This window comes from Natrix helvetica, assembly GCF_964273705.1.
Source record: "Natrix helvetica genome assembly, chromosome: 1".
Taxonomy (NCBI): domain Eukaryota; kingdom Metazoa; phylum Chordata; class Lepidosauria; order Squamata; family Natricidae; genus Natrix; species Natrix helvetica.
Genome location: NC_138548.1, coordinates 351,449,324 through 351,466,732, shown reverse-complemented (window position 1 = coordinate 351,466,732; position 17,409 = coordinate 351,449,324). Strand labels below are relative to the sequence as shown.

The 17,409-nt window shown below is 43.8% G+C and overlaps 1 protein-coding gene across 1 annotated transcript in view; it reads right to left on the bottom strand.

The window, feature by feature from the left end:
- Positions 1-636: 636 nt before the first annotated feature.
- The window catches only part of LOC309381302 (uncharacterized protein), a 39,815-nt gene continuing 23,042 nt past the window's right edge, over positions 637-17,409 (bottom strand). The window contains exons 8-14 of the mRNA XM_081932147.1: positions 12,172-12,725; positions 9,867-9,962; positions 9,054-9,284; positions 8,689-8,711; positions 7,006-7,124; positions 4,663-4,695; positions 637-2,564 (exon numbers count right to left, since the gene is read on the bottom strand). Coding sequence (XP_081788273.1) covers positions 2,050-2,564; positions 4,663-4,695; positions 7,006-7,124; positions 8,689-8,711; positions 9,054-9,284; positions 9,867-9,962; positions 12,172-12,725 — 1,571 coding nt within the window. The 3' untranslated portion in view covers positions 637-2,049. The remainder of the gene's footprint in view (positions 2,565-4,662; positions 4,696-7,005; positions 7,125-8,688; positions 8,712-9,053; positions 9,285-9,866; positions 9,963-12,171; positions 12,726-17,409) is intronic.

Below are 17,409 nucleotides of genomic sequence, written 5' to 3'. Positions count from 1 at the left end.
AGGCATTATCTCCTCTCCACTGACCACCCCACAGACTAAAGCACTTTCTTTCGCCCGCCTGAGCTCTGCTGCGAGACTTGTGGACTTCGACTCCCAGAATTCCCCCGATGGGGCTGCTAATCTCCAGGTCCCCTCTGCTCCCTTTTCTCCAAGCACTTGGGCTCCCCCACTGTCTTACTCCCATCCTCTGTTAACTGCCGGTCTGTTCAGCGCTTCTCTGGCCTTCTCCTTTCATTCACTTAGGTTGCCTTTGCCACCTGCCAATCCAGCTGCCACTCAGCTGCACGCCCTCAGGATCCATTGATTAGCCGGTCAATTCCCACATCTGGTCAATTCCCACATCTGGCAAAGCAAAATAATGTCTCTCATGTGGCCATCCTTCTGCCGATTGCCCTCCAGCTCCACTATGCTCCCTGGAGAACTCTGGAAACTGAAGTCCACACGTCTTACAGTGGACAAGGTCGAAGACCCCTGGCCAAGTCCTTCTAACCCTTCATAGTGCTCCACCTCTTCCAGCTTCCATGCACAATTCTCTTTAGCTTCTATCTTGCAGATGAGATTAATGTGATTGGGAGTGAAGAGTGGTTGGCTCAGTGATTTGGTCAGACAGCCAAGGTTGAAGAGGGACTCTATCTGGAGCATTAATCCAGAGGATCAGGCAGAGCAAGAGGCTGCCATGTTTAAAATTCTCAAATGGCAGAGTCAGAAGACTCCCCCAGAGGGAACTTAGGACACAAGATGGGATGTGAGGAAGCTCCACCCTTTTCTCTACAAGCACCAGGATATCACAGGCATGTACAAAAGGGGAGGATCTTCCACAGAAAACCCCTGCTGTCATCAGTTTGCTGGGCCTCGATGTGGAGGCAACCTTGATCCTCCGACCTTGCTATTTGCTTTCACCCAAAGGACCTAATTTCTCTGCTCCCAAAGACCTGGTCTCTCACCAACTTATAGTCGGGCAGCAAAATCAACAGGAGGTTATTAGCTTGGTAAGAATTCAATATTCATTTCAGTCCCAGGCCATATTTTCTCATTTGCCCAGATGTTTCTATTTTTCTAGATTTTGTATAGAACAGAACAGAGCAGAGGAGCAAAATAGAGTAGAGTAGGAGAAGAATAAAACAGAACAGAACAACAGCTTTATTTGGCCAAGTGTGATCAGACACAATCCACGAGACACCTATAAAATTACAATTGGTCTTAAAATCAGCAATGTATTTCATTTTTACAATTCTATTTGACTTTTGGCTTGAGCCAGGTGACACATTTAGGGCAAATAGCGCTCACATGTTCTATCTTGATGTTAAGTTTTGTCTACTGTCTTCTGGGCATCTTCTGTTTCTATGTATTACACTGAATAAACTTATTGGCATAAAATTGCAAAAGAAGGAACTACAATCCATGAGACACCTACTGTATTACAATCAGTCTTACAATCAGTAATCTGTTGTAGATAACCTACGTAAGTATAAAAAAATAGAAAAAGTACTAGGATTTGTAAAAAAAACCAAAACTTGTGAGGCTATAAAGCTTATATTGAGTGTAATACTTGAAGCCCTGGGGGGGGGGGGGGGGTTGTCGTTGGATTATGACAATTATGTGTTAAAAGAAAACGGGAGGAAAAAAGAGGGAAGGAAAGGAAAAAAGAAGGGAAAGATTACAAAATATACCGAGTTATGGACACCTGCACAATCATTGATTGCAACAAAAATTAAACAAATAAGGCATGAGCCATAAATGGGATGGAGAACTGTGATAGACCTATACAATCATGACTGACAGGCTTAACTGTAAGGTATCTTTAATGCTAGTACACCTGAACATATGATGCTAAAGCTTATAAATCACCTAGGAAACCTCCTTTTTATTCTCCAGACAAACAGAAATGATGATGAGGTTATTCCTTCATTGACTGATCAAGGTGTCATAGAACAATAAAAGAAGCTGAAGTAGCAAAAAACTAAGGAAACTCTGCTTTAAAGGCTTTCAAAGATCACCGCTTGGCAAATAGGGATTTTTCCAAGGTTTTGCCTATGGAGGTCCCTTCTTTTAGGGGAGTGTCACCCAAGTGCCTTCATACAAACAGAAACAGGGCAAAAGGGCCTCTCCAACCAAGGAAGCGTCTGAGAATGTATGGAGCAGAGCTGCGGTTCTGGCATCAAAGAAGCTCACTTGTCCCCCTTCGCAGTTGAGAGAGACGCGGATCCTCTTGGGCTTCTCAAATAGGACCAGGTCAAAGCATACTGATGGAGAGAAGATCATGTATTTCCCTCCACATTTCCAAAACTCCCACCGCCTGGTCTGCTCATCAACATTTGTTACATTCACTGGCTTGCTGGCAACCCCTACACCACATCCTTCTCTATCTCCTACAATGACCTCCCAGAAATGTCTCCCTGTTGAGAACTTCTGGCAGCCAAGGATACAAGGCTTATGTACAAATCTGTTGCAGTCTGAAACAGGATGTTTTCCTTTAACTGGCTTAACTCCTCTGACTCTTTTTCGATCTTCAGATACATCAAGGCAGCCAAGATTGGCTGTGTCTGGATCCAGAATTATATTCACTGTAAGGGGAAAGAAAGGGAAGGAAGGGGAGGGGAGGAAGGAAGGAAGGACAGACAAAAGCTTCAGCTGCAGGACTGGTTTGTGATACATACGGACATAGTCAGAAATCTACATCAGTTTTCATGCTCGCCGCGGATTGGCTAGAATCTACATAAATGTTCATGCTCACTGCGGACTGGCTAGAATCTACATAAGTTGTCTTCCTCGCCGCGGATTGGCTGTCCCAACCGCGGGGAATTTAAACTGCTATCGTTGGCTGGCTGGCCTGCCTGGAGCTCCTTAAAGGGTGAGCTCTGGCAGCCCAGCTGGGAGAGCACAGTCACATTTTGCTGGAAATAAAAAGTGCTGAAAAAGTCACTAGCGACTCTCGCCTGCTGCACTCTCGCAACCAAGAGTTTAACCCTCTTATTTGAATGGAGTTCAGCTTCCAGCTTCATTGTTTTTTTAAACAACACCTAAGCCATTGTCTGCTCAAGAGTCCTCCAATTTTGGCACGACTTGTGGACTTCAACTCCCAGAATTCCCCCAATGGGTCTGCTAGTGTCCAAGTTCCCTCTGTTCCCTTTTTCCTAGTGGTCTCCCACTGCCTTAGTCCTGTCCTCTGTTCACTGCTGGCCTGTTTTGGCCCCCCTCTGGCCTTCAGTCTTCTCGTTCCATTCACTTAGGTTGCCTTTGCCATTCCGATTGCCAGTCTGATGGCCCACATGGTGGAGGCAACCTTGGTCCTCCAACCTTGCTATGTGTTTTGACCCAAAGGACCTAATTTCTTTGCTCCCAAAGACCTGGTCTCTCACCAACTTATAGTCAGGCAGTAAAATCAACAGGAGGTTATTAGTTTGGTAGGAATTCAATATTCCTTTCAGTTCCAGGCCATGTTTTCCCATTTGTACAAATATTTCATTCTACACCAAGATTTACTTCAGTTTTCTAAATTATGTATGGAACGGAATGGAGCAGAGTAGCAGTAGAGCAGTGGTGGGGTTCAAAAAAATTTACTACCAGTTCTGTGGGCGTGAATAGGTGGGCACGGCTTGATGCCCGTGGTGTGGTTATATGGCCGTGGCTTGGTGGCGTGGCAGGGAAACCATATTGTAAAATCTCCATTCCCTGCCCACTCCAGGGGAAGGTTACTGCAAAATCCCCATTTCCTCCCGATCAGCTGTGACTCAAGAAGCAGAGAATAGATGGGGGCAGAGCCAGTCAGAGGTGGTATTTACCGGTTCTCTGAACTACTCAAAATTTCTGCTACCGGTTCTCCAGAACTGGTCAGAACCTGCTGAATGCCATTTCTGGAGTAGAGGAGTAGAACGGAACAAAACAGAACAGAACAAAATAACACCTTTATTTGGCCAAGTGTGATTAGTCACACAAGGTATTTGTCTCCGCTGCATAAGCTCATATAGGTCATAAAAACGGCAAGTAATACTTCATAAATCATAAAATCATTAAAGTTTACTGGATCATCATAGTCTTTAAGGTACCTAATCATATATATATATATGTTGTATTTGTACTGATAAATAAATAAAGTCCCAGTAAGGGTATGGCTAGCTGATGAGAGCTAATTAGCTCGGAATAGATCTATACTAGTCTCCCTTTATTTATTTATCAGTACAAATACAACACAAATATAAAAAGGCAACATTAAAAATAAAAATATGGTTTTCTGCCTGCATGGTCTTCTGTGATAAGCCGAAGGACAGAAAGAGGGAGTAGTGACCTTCCTCCCATATTTAGTCATACCAGGGGTTGTAACACTGGTTTTGTTGTATTCGGGTCTTTTCCCGTGTAAGATTGAGATTGTCTTTGCAACGTTTCGGCAGGATCTCACCTGCCATCTTCAAGCTTGGGCTTAAAATGGGAACGGAGCTGCCATCTTTCTGTAAATCTTTCTGTAAATCATACAACAAAACCACGGGTGTAGGTATGCTGGTTTTGTTGTATTCGGGTCTTTTCCCGTGTAAGGTTGAGATTGTCATATATATATATATATATATATATATATATATATATATTCATCTATGATGTTTCTCTTAAAGTTATTGGCATCAGAACTTAAAATAGCAAGCAATTGCAATTCCTAGAACTCATATTTACCTTTGTGTGGTTGAAGTCCACTTTCCAGAGTATCTGGGGAAGAAAAGGGAGGAATTCAGCATCTCATCACTGGAATTGGAGCATCAGAAGGGCCTCCCTTCAGATACCCTGGTTTGCTTTTCTTGGCCTCAGATCAGGAAATAAGGAATATGGAAAGCCGCAAGCCAAAATGCCATTGGTAACTATATATATATATTCCATCAGGTGTAAATATATTCTACTATATATTCTATATACAAGTAGTTCTCAACTTACTACTGTAGAGGGTGAAATTTTGCGTCTTATACACTGAATGTAGCCCCACCGGCCCACCGGCCCCAACCCTTTGGCCTCTGCCACCCAGCAATTTACCTCTTTGCAGCAAACGGGGGCTTGCAAGGCTTCAATAGGCTATAGCAATCCCTGCAGCCTGAAACAGCTGATGATCGGGAATAATTGAAAGTGAAACTTGCTGTTTGCTGGGAGGCAGAGGCAGATTTTTTTTTCTTGTGCTAAACAGGCTGTTTGCTGCAAGGAGGTAAGTGAACAACTATAAATGCCTATAGAATGTTCAAATTATTAGACTTATTTTTAAAAGACTGCTTTATTATTATTCTAGACAACTTAACAAAATGAAGAAGCTTTTTAAAATAAATCCTTGATCTGAAGAGTTCCAGTGCTATTATTTTAAAAAAGTGATATTCTTTTAAATAGCAGAGAATAACTATGCTTCCAGAAAGCACATCAATTTTACCAGCATCTGTACAAGTATAGTCTGAAATATAAGTAATGTCCCGGTGTTTGGAGGCCGTCGGGGTCTGGATGGAGGACAACAGACTTAAACTCAACCCCTCCAAGACTGAGTGGCTGTGGCTACCGGCACCTCGATTCAGCCAGCTGATTCCATCGCTGGCCATAGGGGGCGAGCAGTTGCCCCCTGTGGAACGGGCGCGCAATTTGGGCGTCCTCCTTGATGCCCGGCTGTCAATGGATGACCATGTGGCGGCCGTGGCAAGGGGGGCGTTCCACCAGGTTCGCCTGGTGCGCCAATTGCGCCCCCTACTGGACCGGGATGCCCTACGCACGGTCACTCATGCGCTGGTGACGTCCCGCCTGGATTACTGCAACGCTCTCTACATGGGGCTGCCCTTGGGACGCGCCCGGAGACTGCAGTTAGTTCAGAATGCAGCCGCGCGGGCTGTGATGGGGAGTACGAGGTACTCCCACGTAACACCTCTCCTGCGCGAGCTGCATTGGCTACCTGTGGTTTTCCGGGTGCGTTTCAAGGTGCTGATTACCATCTTTAAAGCGCTCCATGGCACGGGACCTAGTTACTTGCGGGATCGCATCCTCCCACATACATCCCTGCGGCCAATACGCTCACACAGGGAGGGACTTCTCCTGGTGCCATCCACTGGACAATGCCGGCGGGCGACACCGAGGAGTAGGGCCTTCTCTGTGATGGGCCCAACCCTCTGGAATGACCTCCCCCCCGACATTAGAACCACTTCTGACCTCCGCTCCTTCCGGCAAAAACTGAAGACCCACCTGTTCCGATTAGCAGGCCTGGCATAATTCAACTGTCCCTCCTGGCAAACGCACTATATCTGGTTATTTTAGGGGTTTTTTAATTCACTGTATTTGTTTTTAGGGGTTTGAACTTATTTTAATCTGCTTTGTACAGTTCTTTTAATGTCATTCTTACCTCCTCCATGTCAACTGTCAACTGTACATACTTAATTTTATTGTATCTGATATATTTTGTATGAACTGTACACCGCCCCGAGTCCCTTTCGGGAGAGGGGGCGGTCTAGAAGCATTAAATTAAATTAAATTAAAAATTAAATAACACTACAAGCAGTGTATATTGTCTGTACCGTTTGCTGTTTGTTGCAAGGAGGCAAATTGCTGGGAGGCAGAGGCAGATATTTTTCCCTTGTTTTGCTCCCCAAAAGCTAGATGCATCTTATATTTTGGAGCACCTTATACTCTGAAAAATACGGTATTTGTTTAGTGAAGTTACAGCGTCACTGACAAAAGTGATTTATGACCGGATGGGGCACTGCTCATTTAACAACTCCCTTGCTTAGCAACAGAAATGTTCAGTTGAACTGAGGTCATAAGTCAAGAACCATCTGTATATATTCCATTATATATAGAATAAGTGGGAGCTTATTCTGCTTCCCCCGAATTCACTGCACATGGATTCGAGATTCAAAGAATACAGGTAGTGTCAACTTACAATCATAACTGAGCCACTGATCCTGAAATTGATCCTTCTTTGATCCATGTGACACCAACCGAGAATCTCTCTTAGATTCTCAAAATGTCATCCAGCGTAAAACCCCGACGGCTGTTTATTACCTCTCAATTTTTTCATGGCACTTGAAAGAAGCACAGTCATATCACTGTAATCCCAGATTGTCCACTTCGGCTCTACAAGTAAATCCATCGGATTCTCATATGTTTCCTTAGCCTGGTACCTGGCAAGACAAAATAACAGAATAACAGAGTTGGAAGGGACCTTGTAGATCATCTAGTCCAACCCCATCATCACCACTGCCACCCAAGCAGCAAACCCTACACCGTTTCTGACAGATGGCAGTCCAGTTTCTTCTTGAAAGCTTCCAGTGATGAAGCTCCCACAACGTCTGAAGGAAAGCTGTTGCAGTGGTTCATTCTCCTCAGTCAGAAAATTTCTCCTCATTTCTAGGTTGAATCTCTCCTTGATGAGTTTCCTTCATTATTCATTGCCTGGCCTTCATGTGCTTTGGAAAACAGGTTGAACTCCTTCCTCTCTGTGACAGACCCTCAAATATTGGAACACTGCCATCCTGTCTCCCCTGGTCCTTCTCTTCCCTAGATCAGCCATGCCCAGTTCCTGTAACCCTTATCAACCTGCCAATAGAAGAAGCTTTCTAAACCATCAGATGGTGCTTGAGGATTGGCTAGCGACAGGATCCATTCTGGGTTGGTCACCAGAGGTTTCCTCTTCTGAGCTTTTGGACTCATGCTGGAGCCCATCCTCAGGGAACCTCTCCCCCACTCCTCCAAATGTGCGCACTGGACTGTTCTATGCTTTGTATTTATGTGGTGCCTGATTGTGTGTGACTTTTTGTTGTTACGTGGGGTGCTGATGGCCAGTTATAAAGTCAATGAATGTCATTTTCTTGTGTTGCCCCGTCCTTGGCTCCTAAGTACCTGGTAAACTGGTGGTAAATCAGCACTTCTATTGACTGACATGGGCCCTGTTTCCCAGTCTTCAGTCATTTCTCTGGCTAGCTATTCAAATATGGGCCCCATGGTGACCCAGTAGAACCCGGTCCAGAACTGCACTCATCCACTTTCATCAAATTAAATGAGAAATCTAGTAGAGGCCATTAAATTTCAGTTTTGGGCTCCCTAATTTCTTCAAAATTCTTGTGAATCTCTTGGCCAATAAAATGGATTGCAGCTTCCAAATGACTGATGACTTATAGGGGTGAGGTAGGTAACCATTTAGAAGATGGATATAACATTCAAACTGATCTTGATGGATTAAAGGTAATACAATGAAACTGAATAGAGACGAATGCAGTTACAAGTAACCTTCAATTAACGACTATTAGTTAGCAACCTGTTACAACAGCTCTCAAAAACTGACTTACAACCATTTTTGCAGTTAACGTCTGTCACATTGTCTTTGTAATCACAATTCGAGTACTTGGCAACCTGCATGTATTTATTGTGGTTGCATTACTTGGAAGAGCTAACATCCTACAATGATACTTTTAAAACCATCAAACATCTGTCTCTTCTTGGGAAGGACTCAATATTTGGATAAAAATACAAAATTCAATCTAAACATCTGGCTGACTATGAAACCAACCATAATAATTGAACATATCAAATATTGCTAATTATATTGTATTGAAGTTATTTAAGGAAATGTCTAAAAAGACCTGAAATACAGTACATTGTCTTTACATCAAAATACTGCTAAATACAAAGAAAACTTTCCAAAATAGGAAACTCTGAGACTGTAAAGATAAGGGTGGATTTACTTACTTCTTCAAGATGCCTCCAACGTCCTGAAAAATAAAGAGACGAAGCATTGAAAGGAGCCATTTCCTATGCATATAATTAAATTCTTACATTCACAAAATAAATCAGTGAAACATCTGGACAACCAGACACTAACAGACATATAAAGTACTTCCATTTTTTAAAAAAATCCATTGCTCTTTGCCCGCCTCTTTTAGCAACAGAAATTTTCGGCCCTCAACTCCTAAATGAGGAGTTGAAGAAAAGATTTTGAACTTGGTCGAGTGCAGCCAGAATCTTACATGCAGACATGGAAAGATAATTGGACTAGAAGACCTCCAAGGTCCCTTCCAGCCCTAGGATTCTATGATCTCCACTTCCTGCCTGACCTGTAAGAGTTTGCTGGGTGGCTGCTGAAGCTTCTCTTCTATTTCCTGGATGAGTTGGTCAAGAGAGCAGAGTTCCTCCATGTTCTTGGCCAAACCCTTCCCCTTTCTAGCCATAATCCCCTTTTTCGTCTCTTCCATTCTAGTCAACAGAAGCTTCTCCTGTCTTTCTAACCAGAGTTGTAGCTCTCTGAATTCAGACATTACATTTTCTCTCACTTTTTCTATGAGATCCTAGAACAAGAAAGACAAACGGCAAAAGGCATATTTTTATTGTTTTACTTAATTCTTTTTACTTTTATTTTAATTGTTGCATTAATTAAACAGATTCATTGAAGAATCCAGAAGTGAGGAGGGAGAATTTCCTTAGGAGTAAAAAAAATCCATTTGATATTAAAAAGCACAGAGGGGAAAGGTTTCTTTTAAAAAAAAAAAGCTCCAGTTTAAATGATCTTTCATTGAAATTTTCTTGGCAATCAGGGATTTTAAAAAAGGAGCAAGAAAACTGTTTGAGTTCACAATGTTTTCAATAAGAGGAAATACTGTTTGCATTAATTTATTATGCCAACCAAACCCATTCTATAAAACACAGCTCAACGGATAGGTGCACTTAACCCAACTGTGACTCATTCAGGCAATGGGGACATCTAAGTCCCCAGGTTAAGAACAAGTTCTCTGCCCTAACACCGTCTTTATCTTGAATTTCCTTTAAGTCAGAACTTGTACTAAAACACAGGCTGCCTATTATTAAAGATGGCGGATGGGGTTCTCCTTCCTATTGGCTCAGAAGATCCTCTCCCTTGGATCAATACTTACAAGCATCTCCTGCACTCTTTGCTCTGTGGCTCTTTTGTATTTAGCTATTTTTCCTTTCTGCTCCTTCTGAGCCTTCAGGCAATCCTCCACCTTCGTCTGAGGAGAAAATACAAGTTTTGAGTTCCGTAAAGAATTACATCGGAGGGAAGACCCAGTTAGAAGATATATGCAACCGTCATAAATATGTGGCAGTTGCCGAGAGTCCAAATTTTGATCCTGGGTGCACGGAATGCCTGCAATGATCATAAGGGTGTAATACATCATGTCACTTTTTTCATTGAGGTTGTAACTTCAAACAGTCCCTAAACGAACAGTTCTAATTCAAGGATTACCTGCAAGGGCATTAAAGGGAGCAGCCGGAGTCTCCTGGTTTCACTTATTTATTTATTTATTTATTTATTTAAACTTATTAGTCGCCCCCTCTCCCCACAGGGACTCGGGGCGACGTACACAAGCAACAGTTAGCACAGTGTCATACAGAGGAGGTAAAAAATAAATAAATAATTACAATAAATAACATTAATAGTTTAAAAACTAAAATTGACAATTAAAAATGACCTAGGGGTGGAAAAGTTGTCGAATTATGCCAGGCCGGCTAGCCAAAACAGGTGGGTCTTCAGTTTACTGCGGAAGGAGCGGAGATCGGTTGTTGTTCTAATGTCTGGGGGGAGGTCGTTCCAAAGGGTAGGGCCTGCCACAGAGAAGGACCTACTCCTGGGCACCGCCCTCTGACAATCTCTAGAGGACGGCACCCGGAGGAGACCCTCTCTGTGTGAGCGAATGGGTCACAGGGATGTATGGGGCAGGACACGATCCCGCAGGTAACTAGGCCCTATGCCATAGAGCGCTTTGAAGATGGTAACTAACACCTTGAAGCGCACCCGGTAGGCCACAGGAAGCCAGTGCAGCTCGCGCAGAAGCATCACTGAAGCATCACTGAGAAATGAAAGTTTGGCCTCATCCAGCAGGAATGTTTTTCAGGGTCTGCACTCCAGATTTTAAGGGACTCCATGACGATTTTGCTCTAGAGCAAATGTGGAAAGGGAGCTGGCAAAGGGAGCCTATTTCTCCCTACAGGCAATTTCCGTTGCTAAGCAAGATGGGGACACTGCAGCCATCATAAATAGATGCCGTTTGCCAATTGTCCCAATTTTGATCAGTGACCACAGGGATGCTACAATGGTCAGAAATGTGAAAAACTTTCATAAATCACTTTTTTCAACACTGTCGCTAAACGAATGGGAGATCTCTCTTCAAAAAAATTGCAAGCACAAAGGATAAAGCAGGAGGTGAAGGTGTCAGGTTGGAATTGGGGAAGTTTGTGAAAGGAATGGCCCAGGCAGAAAGTGGCAGTTGAGTGTAATAAGACAATAGTAACAAATGGAGGGACACTGCTGCTGCCTAACAACAAGAAACTTAAAAGAAATTTAGAAAGACTCCAGTTAGAAGGATGCCACCTAATGAATGTAGATATCAACTTTGGTAACTTCTAGCTAATAATAATAATAATAATAATAATAATAATAATAATAATAATAATAATAATAATAATAACAACAACAACAACAACAACAACAACAACAACAACAACAACAACAACAACAACACACTCATTTGATAACAAAGCTAATTGGCATAAATATGCAATGTAGGAGGAATGAGGGTAAAGTACAATAATCCAGTAAAAAGTAACATGTGAGAAGGAACCCATGAATGGTTTTTTAGGGAGTTAACTTCCTTAATCAAGACTACATAAAATACCGTATTTTTCAGAGTATAAGACGCACCGGAGTATAACACGCACCAAGCTTTTGAAGAGGCAATTATTTTTTTAAAAGTAATTGCACTCTGCAAACCTCCCCAAAACGGCCCGTTTTTCACTCATTTCTGCCCTCCCCAGCCCCCAGGAGCTCTCTGAAAGCCTCCTAAAGGCTCTGCGCGGCCATTTTGGTGAAGGGGGCGGGGTTCCAGGAGGCAAAAAAATACTGTATTCAAAGTATAAGACACACCCAGATTTTCAGCCTCTTTTTTGAGGGGAAAAGGTGCGTCTTATACTCCGAAAAATACGGGTATGTATTTTTACGTCGTTCGGGAGTCTTGGCTGTTTTAACTGCTGAGACGCTTTTGAAATACTTCAAGAAAAGTCCCTTGAATGGCCTCTCCTGTCTGATTCTGATGGGCATCTGCGCCAGGCTAAACCCAGTTTGCAGACCACAGAGGAAGCAAGGAAATTGATCTCAGGATGGCCATGAAGACCAAGGATCTGGACGCCCCTCTGCAGCGATTCCTCCCGGCGGACTCCTACCTGGTACTCCAGGAAAGCCTCCTCCGCAGGGATCACCGAGTGGTCCTTGTGCTCTTTGGATCGGTCGCAGACAACGCAGATGAGGGTCTGGTGGTCCTTACAAAAGAGTTTGAGGGGCTCCCGGTGCTTCGGGCAGAGGTTCCCTCCTTCCTTGCCCGGATGGCCCCCACATCGCCTGGCCTCTTCCGCCACCCGCGCCAGCTGCCTGTTGGGGAGGACGCTGTGGGGCCCGAAGGTCTGTCTGCACTGGGGGCAGGAAGCCTCCGATTCCGACGCCCCCCAACTGTGGGTCAGGCAGTCCCGGCAGAAGTTGTGGCCGCACTCCGGGATGAGCACGGGGTCCTGGAAAAGGTCCAGGCAAATGGAGCAGTTGAGTTCTTCCAGCAAATCCTGCAAGGACCCTTCGGTCGCCATCGCCGCCTCCCTCGGCCGGGATAAAGAAAGAGAAAGTTCAGTTTCGCTTCTTTTCCTCCAAATCAGGTAACCACCTTTGAGCTCTGACGAGGTGAGAAACCAAGATGAATTGTTGTTGCTATTGGGGTCAGTTTCGCTGACTTCTTAAAGGAAAAAGAGTATTTTGAAAAGAACAAATTGGAGAGAAGCAAACATTTATGGGATGGATCCCGATCAATTATTATTGGCCCAATCAACTCGTTGAAGGAAGGGGGGAGTTTTTAAAAACTGGGGAGAAGCAAATATTCTTGGGAGGGACTCCCCCAATCGATTACCAATCCTAGTATCTTAGCTGGAGGGAAAGATTTTGAAAACACCTGGGGAGAAAGAAACATCCATGGGACAGATTCACCATCAATTATTATTGAGTCAGCCAATTGTTAAAGGGGGAAATGCTTTTTTTTAAAAAAAACAGGAAGAAGGAAACATTTATGGGCCAGAATGAAGTAAAGTTGTCATAGAAGAAAGTTGGCATGGAAGAAACTGGGAGAAACCCTTGATAAAACCCCAAAGCCAATGCTGCAATGTATGGGTTGTCTCAGAGATACAGGAAAACGTAGAAATCATAATCCTTTCTCTAACTTCTAATATGAATATCTGGCAGAGGAAGACTGTCCTGGACTGTCCCTTTCCCAGCCAGCCAATCAGGAAATGGATCAGGAGAAGCTCTAAAACTGGGCAAAGTCTGCCGTGCAAAGTATGGAATATGTAGAATGTGGAATGGGAGCATTTGCTGGATGGAAACCTTCAGGTTTGACCAATGAGGTGCCTAAAGGCAAAAGATTGATAGAAAGAGCCATTAGTGGTCTCAAGCCAACCTAGGACAGGGGGACCCATAGGGGGCAGAGATCTGGTGGGTGGAGAACATCTTGTAGGCCCTTTGTTCAAGTGCTTTTGGGGGAGGCTTCCTTAGTTACAATGGGCTCCCCAAGGGGACATGGACACTCCCAAGCCACTTCCTTTATCTTGCCATTTCGGAGGGGGCACCATGTTTATGGAATGCCCTCCCCAGTGTCTTTCAGTTATCACCCACAGTGGCCTCATTTTGGTACCAGATGGAGACTCTTCAAGGGAGGGAGGGAGGGAGGGAGGGAGGAAGGAAGAAAGAAACAACCAGACAGACAGACAGACAGACTAATATGACTGAGGCTACTCAGGCTACTAAAAATTAGTGGACCAGAGGAATGCTGTCAATATAATTTACTTGTACTTCAGTAAGGGATTTGATAAAGTAGACCATAACCTACTACTGGACAAAATAGCAAAATGTGGGTTAGACAGCATCACCACCAGATGGATTTGTAACTGGCTGACCAACCAGTTCTTCGATGGAACTGCATCTACATGGATAGAAGTATGCAGTTGGGTCTGTTTTAGGCCCAGTACTCTTCAACTTCTTCATCAATGATTTGGATGAGCGAATGTGTGGGGAATACATTATATTTGCAGATGACACCAAGCTGGCAGGAATGGCCAGCGCTCCAGAAGATAGGCTTAAGATACAGAAGGATCTTGACAGACATGAACATTGGGTGCTATCTAACAAAATGAAATTCAATGATCTAAAAACTAAGATTCTACATTTAGGCAAGAAAAACAAAATGCACAGGTACAGTATATATGGTACCTTGCTCAATAGTAGTAACTGGAAAGGGATCTTGGAATCCTAGTGGACATTTAAATATGAGCCAGCAGTGTGCAGCAGCTGCCAACAAAGCCAACATAGTTCTAGGCTGCATAAACTGAGGGATAGAATCAAGATCACCTGAAGTGTTAATACCACTTTATAAGGCTTTGGTAAGCCACACTTGGAATACTGCATTCAGTTTTGGTCGCCACGATGTAAAAAAGATGTGGAGACTCTAGAACAGAGTGCAGAGAAGAGCAACAAAGATGATTAGGGGACTGGAGGCTAAAACATATAAAGAATGGTTGCTGGAACTGGGTATTTGTAGTCTTATGAAAAGACGGGGTTACATGATAGCAGTGTTCCAATATCTCAGGGGTTACCACAAAGAAGAAGGAGTCAAGCTATTCTCCAAAGTACCTGAGGGTAGGACAAGAAGCAATGTGTGGAAACTAATCAAGGAGAGAAGCAACCTAGAACAAAGGAGGAATTTCTTGACACTGAGAACAATTAATCAGTGGAACCATTTGCTTCCACAAGTTGTGAATGCTCCAACCCTGGAAGTTTTTAAGAAGAGATTGGATAACCATTTGTCTGAAGTGGTATAGGATTTTCTGCCTAAGCAGGGGGTTGGCCTAGAAGACCTCCAAGATCCCTTCCATCTCTGTTATTCTGTTCCCTCAGTTGGCACCCTCATTTTGGCACCAGGTAAAGACCCTTCTCTGTTGGGAGGGAGGGAAGGAAGGAAGGCACCACTAATATGACTTTGGCTACTGTGGTAGTAACTAAATAGATTTAGGGCCTGGAAACTATAAAGACCTAATTTCCATAACATTCACATCTAAATCTCTTTAATATCCCACGTTTATGTTGCAGGAAAACCTTCAACCTAGTAAGGTTTAACATTTTATCATCTAGTCTGTTAAAGGGAAGTACTGTATGGCAAAACCCCATCATCTACATTTTTAAAGTCCATATTCTAACTAGTAAAATCACTAAAAACTCTATTGTTTATAGAGTTTAAAGTTGTTGCATCCTTCTTTGTACTAATTGACACTCTGAGCTAACAATTCTGTTCCTAACTAAGTGTTCGTGCTGGGCTGAAAATAGGATGATTTTTTTATTAGCAGATCAATTCCTCACAATCTACATAGAAGGAATTAAATTCTGTTCAGTTTCATCACCATTGAAAAACACTCTGTTTGAACTTAGTCTAGTGATTTATTTACATTTCCTCTTTGATTCAGTTTAGCATTCTTGGAGCTGTAGCTCTTAAGTAAAAGAAACTTTAAATCTTCCAGGTAGAAGCCATGTCTAACCACCCTCATGCTGCCAAGTAAATTGCACGGACATGTTCATATTAGCAGGATTTGAATACAACTCAGCAAAGTAGTTTATTTTTTTCCTACTTCTGCAACCCCTTTCAGTGATTTGTAAGTGGGTCTGTGAGAAACTTTGTTTCATTTTCAAGGAATGATTATTCAAGGAATTATTCTTATTATTATTATTTATACCCCTAAGCTCATACGTCCCATTTAGGTCAAGAGGTCTTTTCCTCCCTTGCAACCATACTTACAAGCTCAGGTAAACTTACCTGAATTGCATTTGATTGGCCAACTAAACTAGGTTTATTTAGAGCTGCTATGGGTTGGCAAAGGCTGTGTATCAAGTCCTTCAATTTTGAAGGCCTAATTTTCCAAGACAAACTTACTGCCAAACTGCCTCTAAAATTCACTTCTGGCCTCTCCTCCCCCATAGCTCCACCCACATTTCCTCCCTCCCTAATCCCCTCTCCCCCCCCAAAAAAAGAAGGGGAGGGACCTTCCCATTGCTAGCCAATCCCATTTTCCCTTTGATTCTCACAGACCCCTCCTTCAAAGGCCCTGCTCCCCCTCAAGCAGGGAGATGCTGCAAAGCAGGAACAACCGTATGGGGACTCAACAATGGAAGATCAATGACTCCATTTGGCATTTGTGAAGTCACATAATAAGCATTTTAACATTTCTCTCTTTTCATGTATATGCATTAAAGTGTCTTATGACAGTGTTTCACACTTATGACCATTGCAGCATCCTCATGATTACTTGATCAAAAATCAGTTGCTTGGCAATTGCCTCATTTTATGACGGTTGCAGTTGCTTGGCAATTGCCTCATTTTATGACGGGTCCCCGAGTCATGTGATCAACCTTTCTGATCTTCTGCCAAGCAAAGTCAATGGAGAAGTCTGATTCACTTAGCAACCATTTGGCTAGCTTAACAACTGCAGTGATTCACTTAACAACTGTGACAAGAAAGGCCGTCATGTGGCGCTACCCCCAAAAGGGCCACTGGAGTCCAGGTTCCCCCAGCCCCCTTTTCCAACCATCCAGGCTCCTTCCGCTGACTCAGTCCATTCCTTGTGGCTCCCACTCCACTCTGCTCCCTTTGCTCAGGCACCTCCACTTTCCTGGCTCAGCTGGACTCTGCCGTCTTCTCCTTCCAACCGGTCCCCTCTGGAGTCTCCTCTCAGCAGGCAGATCACACAGTTGGGTGGTGGTCAGACGGCCTTTCTTCCTCTTCCTCCTCTCTCTCTCCTGCTGCTCTTGCTGGACTCTCCTGCCATTGCCTCTGCTCCTCCATTCGATTCCCCTGCTTGCCTCCCTTTCTCTCCTCTTCCTCCTCCTTTCCCCACACACCGGTCTCCACTTTCCCTCGCTCCATTCTCCCCCTTTCCTCAACCTATCTTCATGCGTCACTTTCCCCTCCCCTCACGGTGGGGTGGAGGCCAGGTGAGCCAGGAGGCCCCACTTCCCTTCGCCCCCCCCAAAAAGACTCACCTACCCCCCTCTCTTTCTCTATCCCCTGCTCTCCTCCTCTTTCCTGCCAAAACTTCCTCTTCTTCGTTCCATTCTTCCACCATGATTCAGTTAAAATGGGGCAAAGCTCACTTAACAGCTGCCTCGCTTGGTAGCAGAAATTTGGGGCTCAATTGTAAGTCCAGGACTACCTGTATTAGGTAAGTTCCTTAGGATTCCTCCTTTGCTCCTTTGCCAACAGAAACTCCTCAATCTTCAGTTGCTGAGATGCTTTGAGGTGTTCCAGAGATCGGCCGTTAGCCTTCAAAGCCACCATATCAGAGTTAAGTTTCCCTCCCCTTATTATTTATTATGTGCATCCT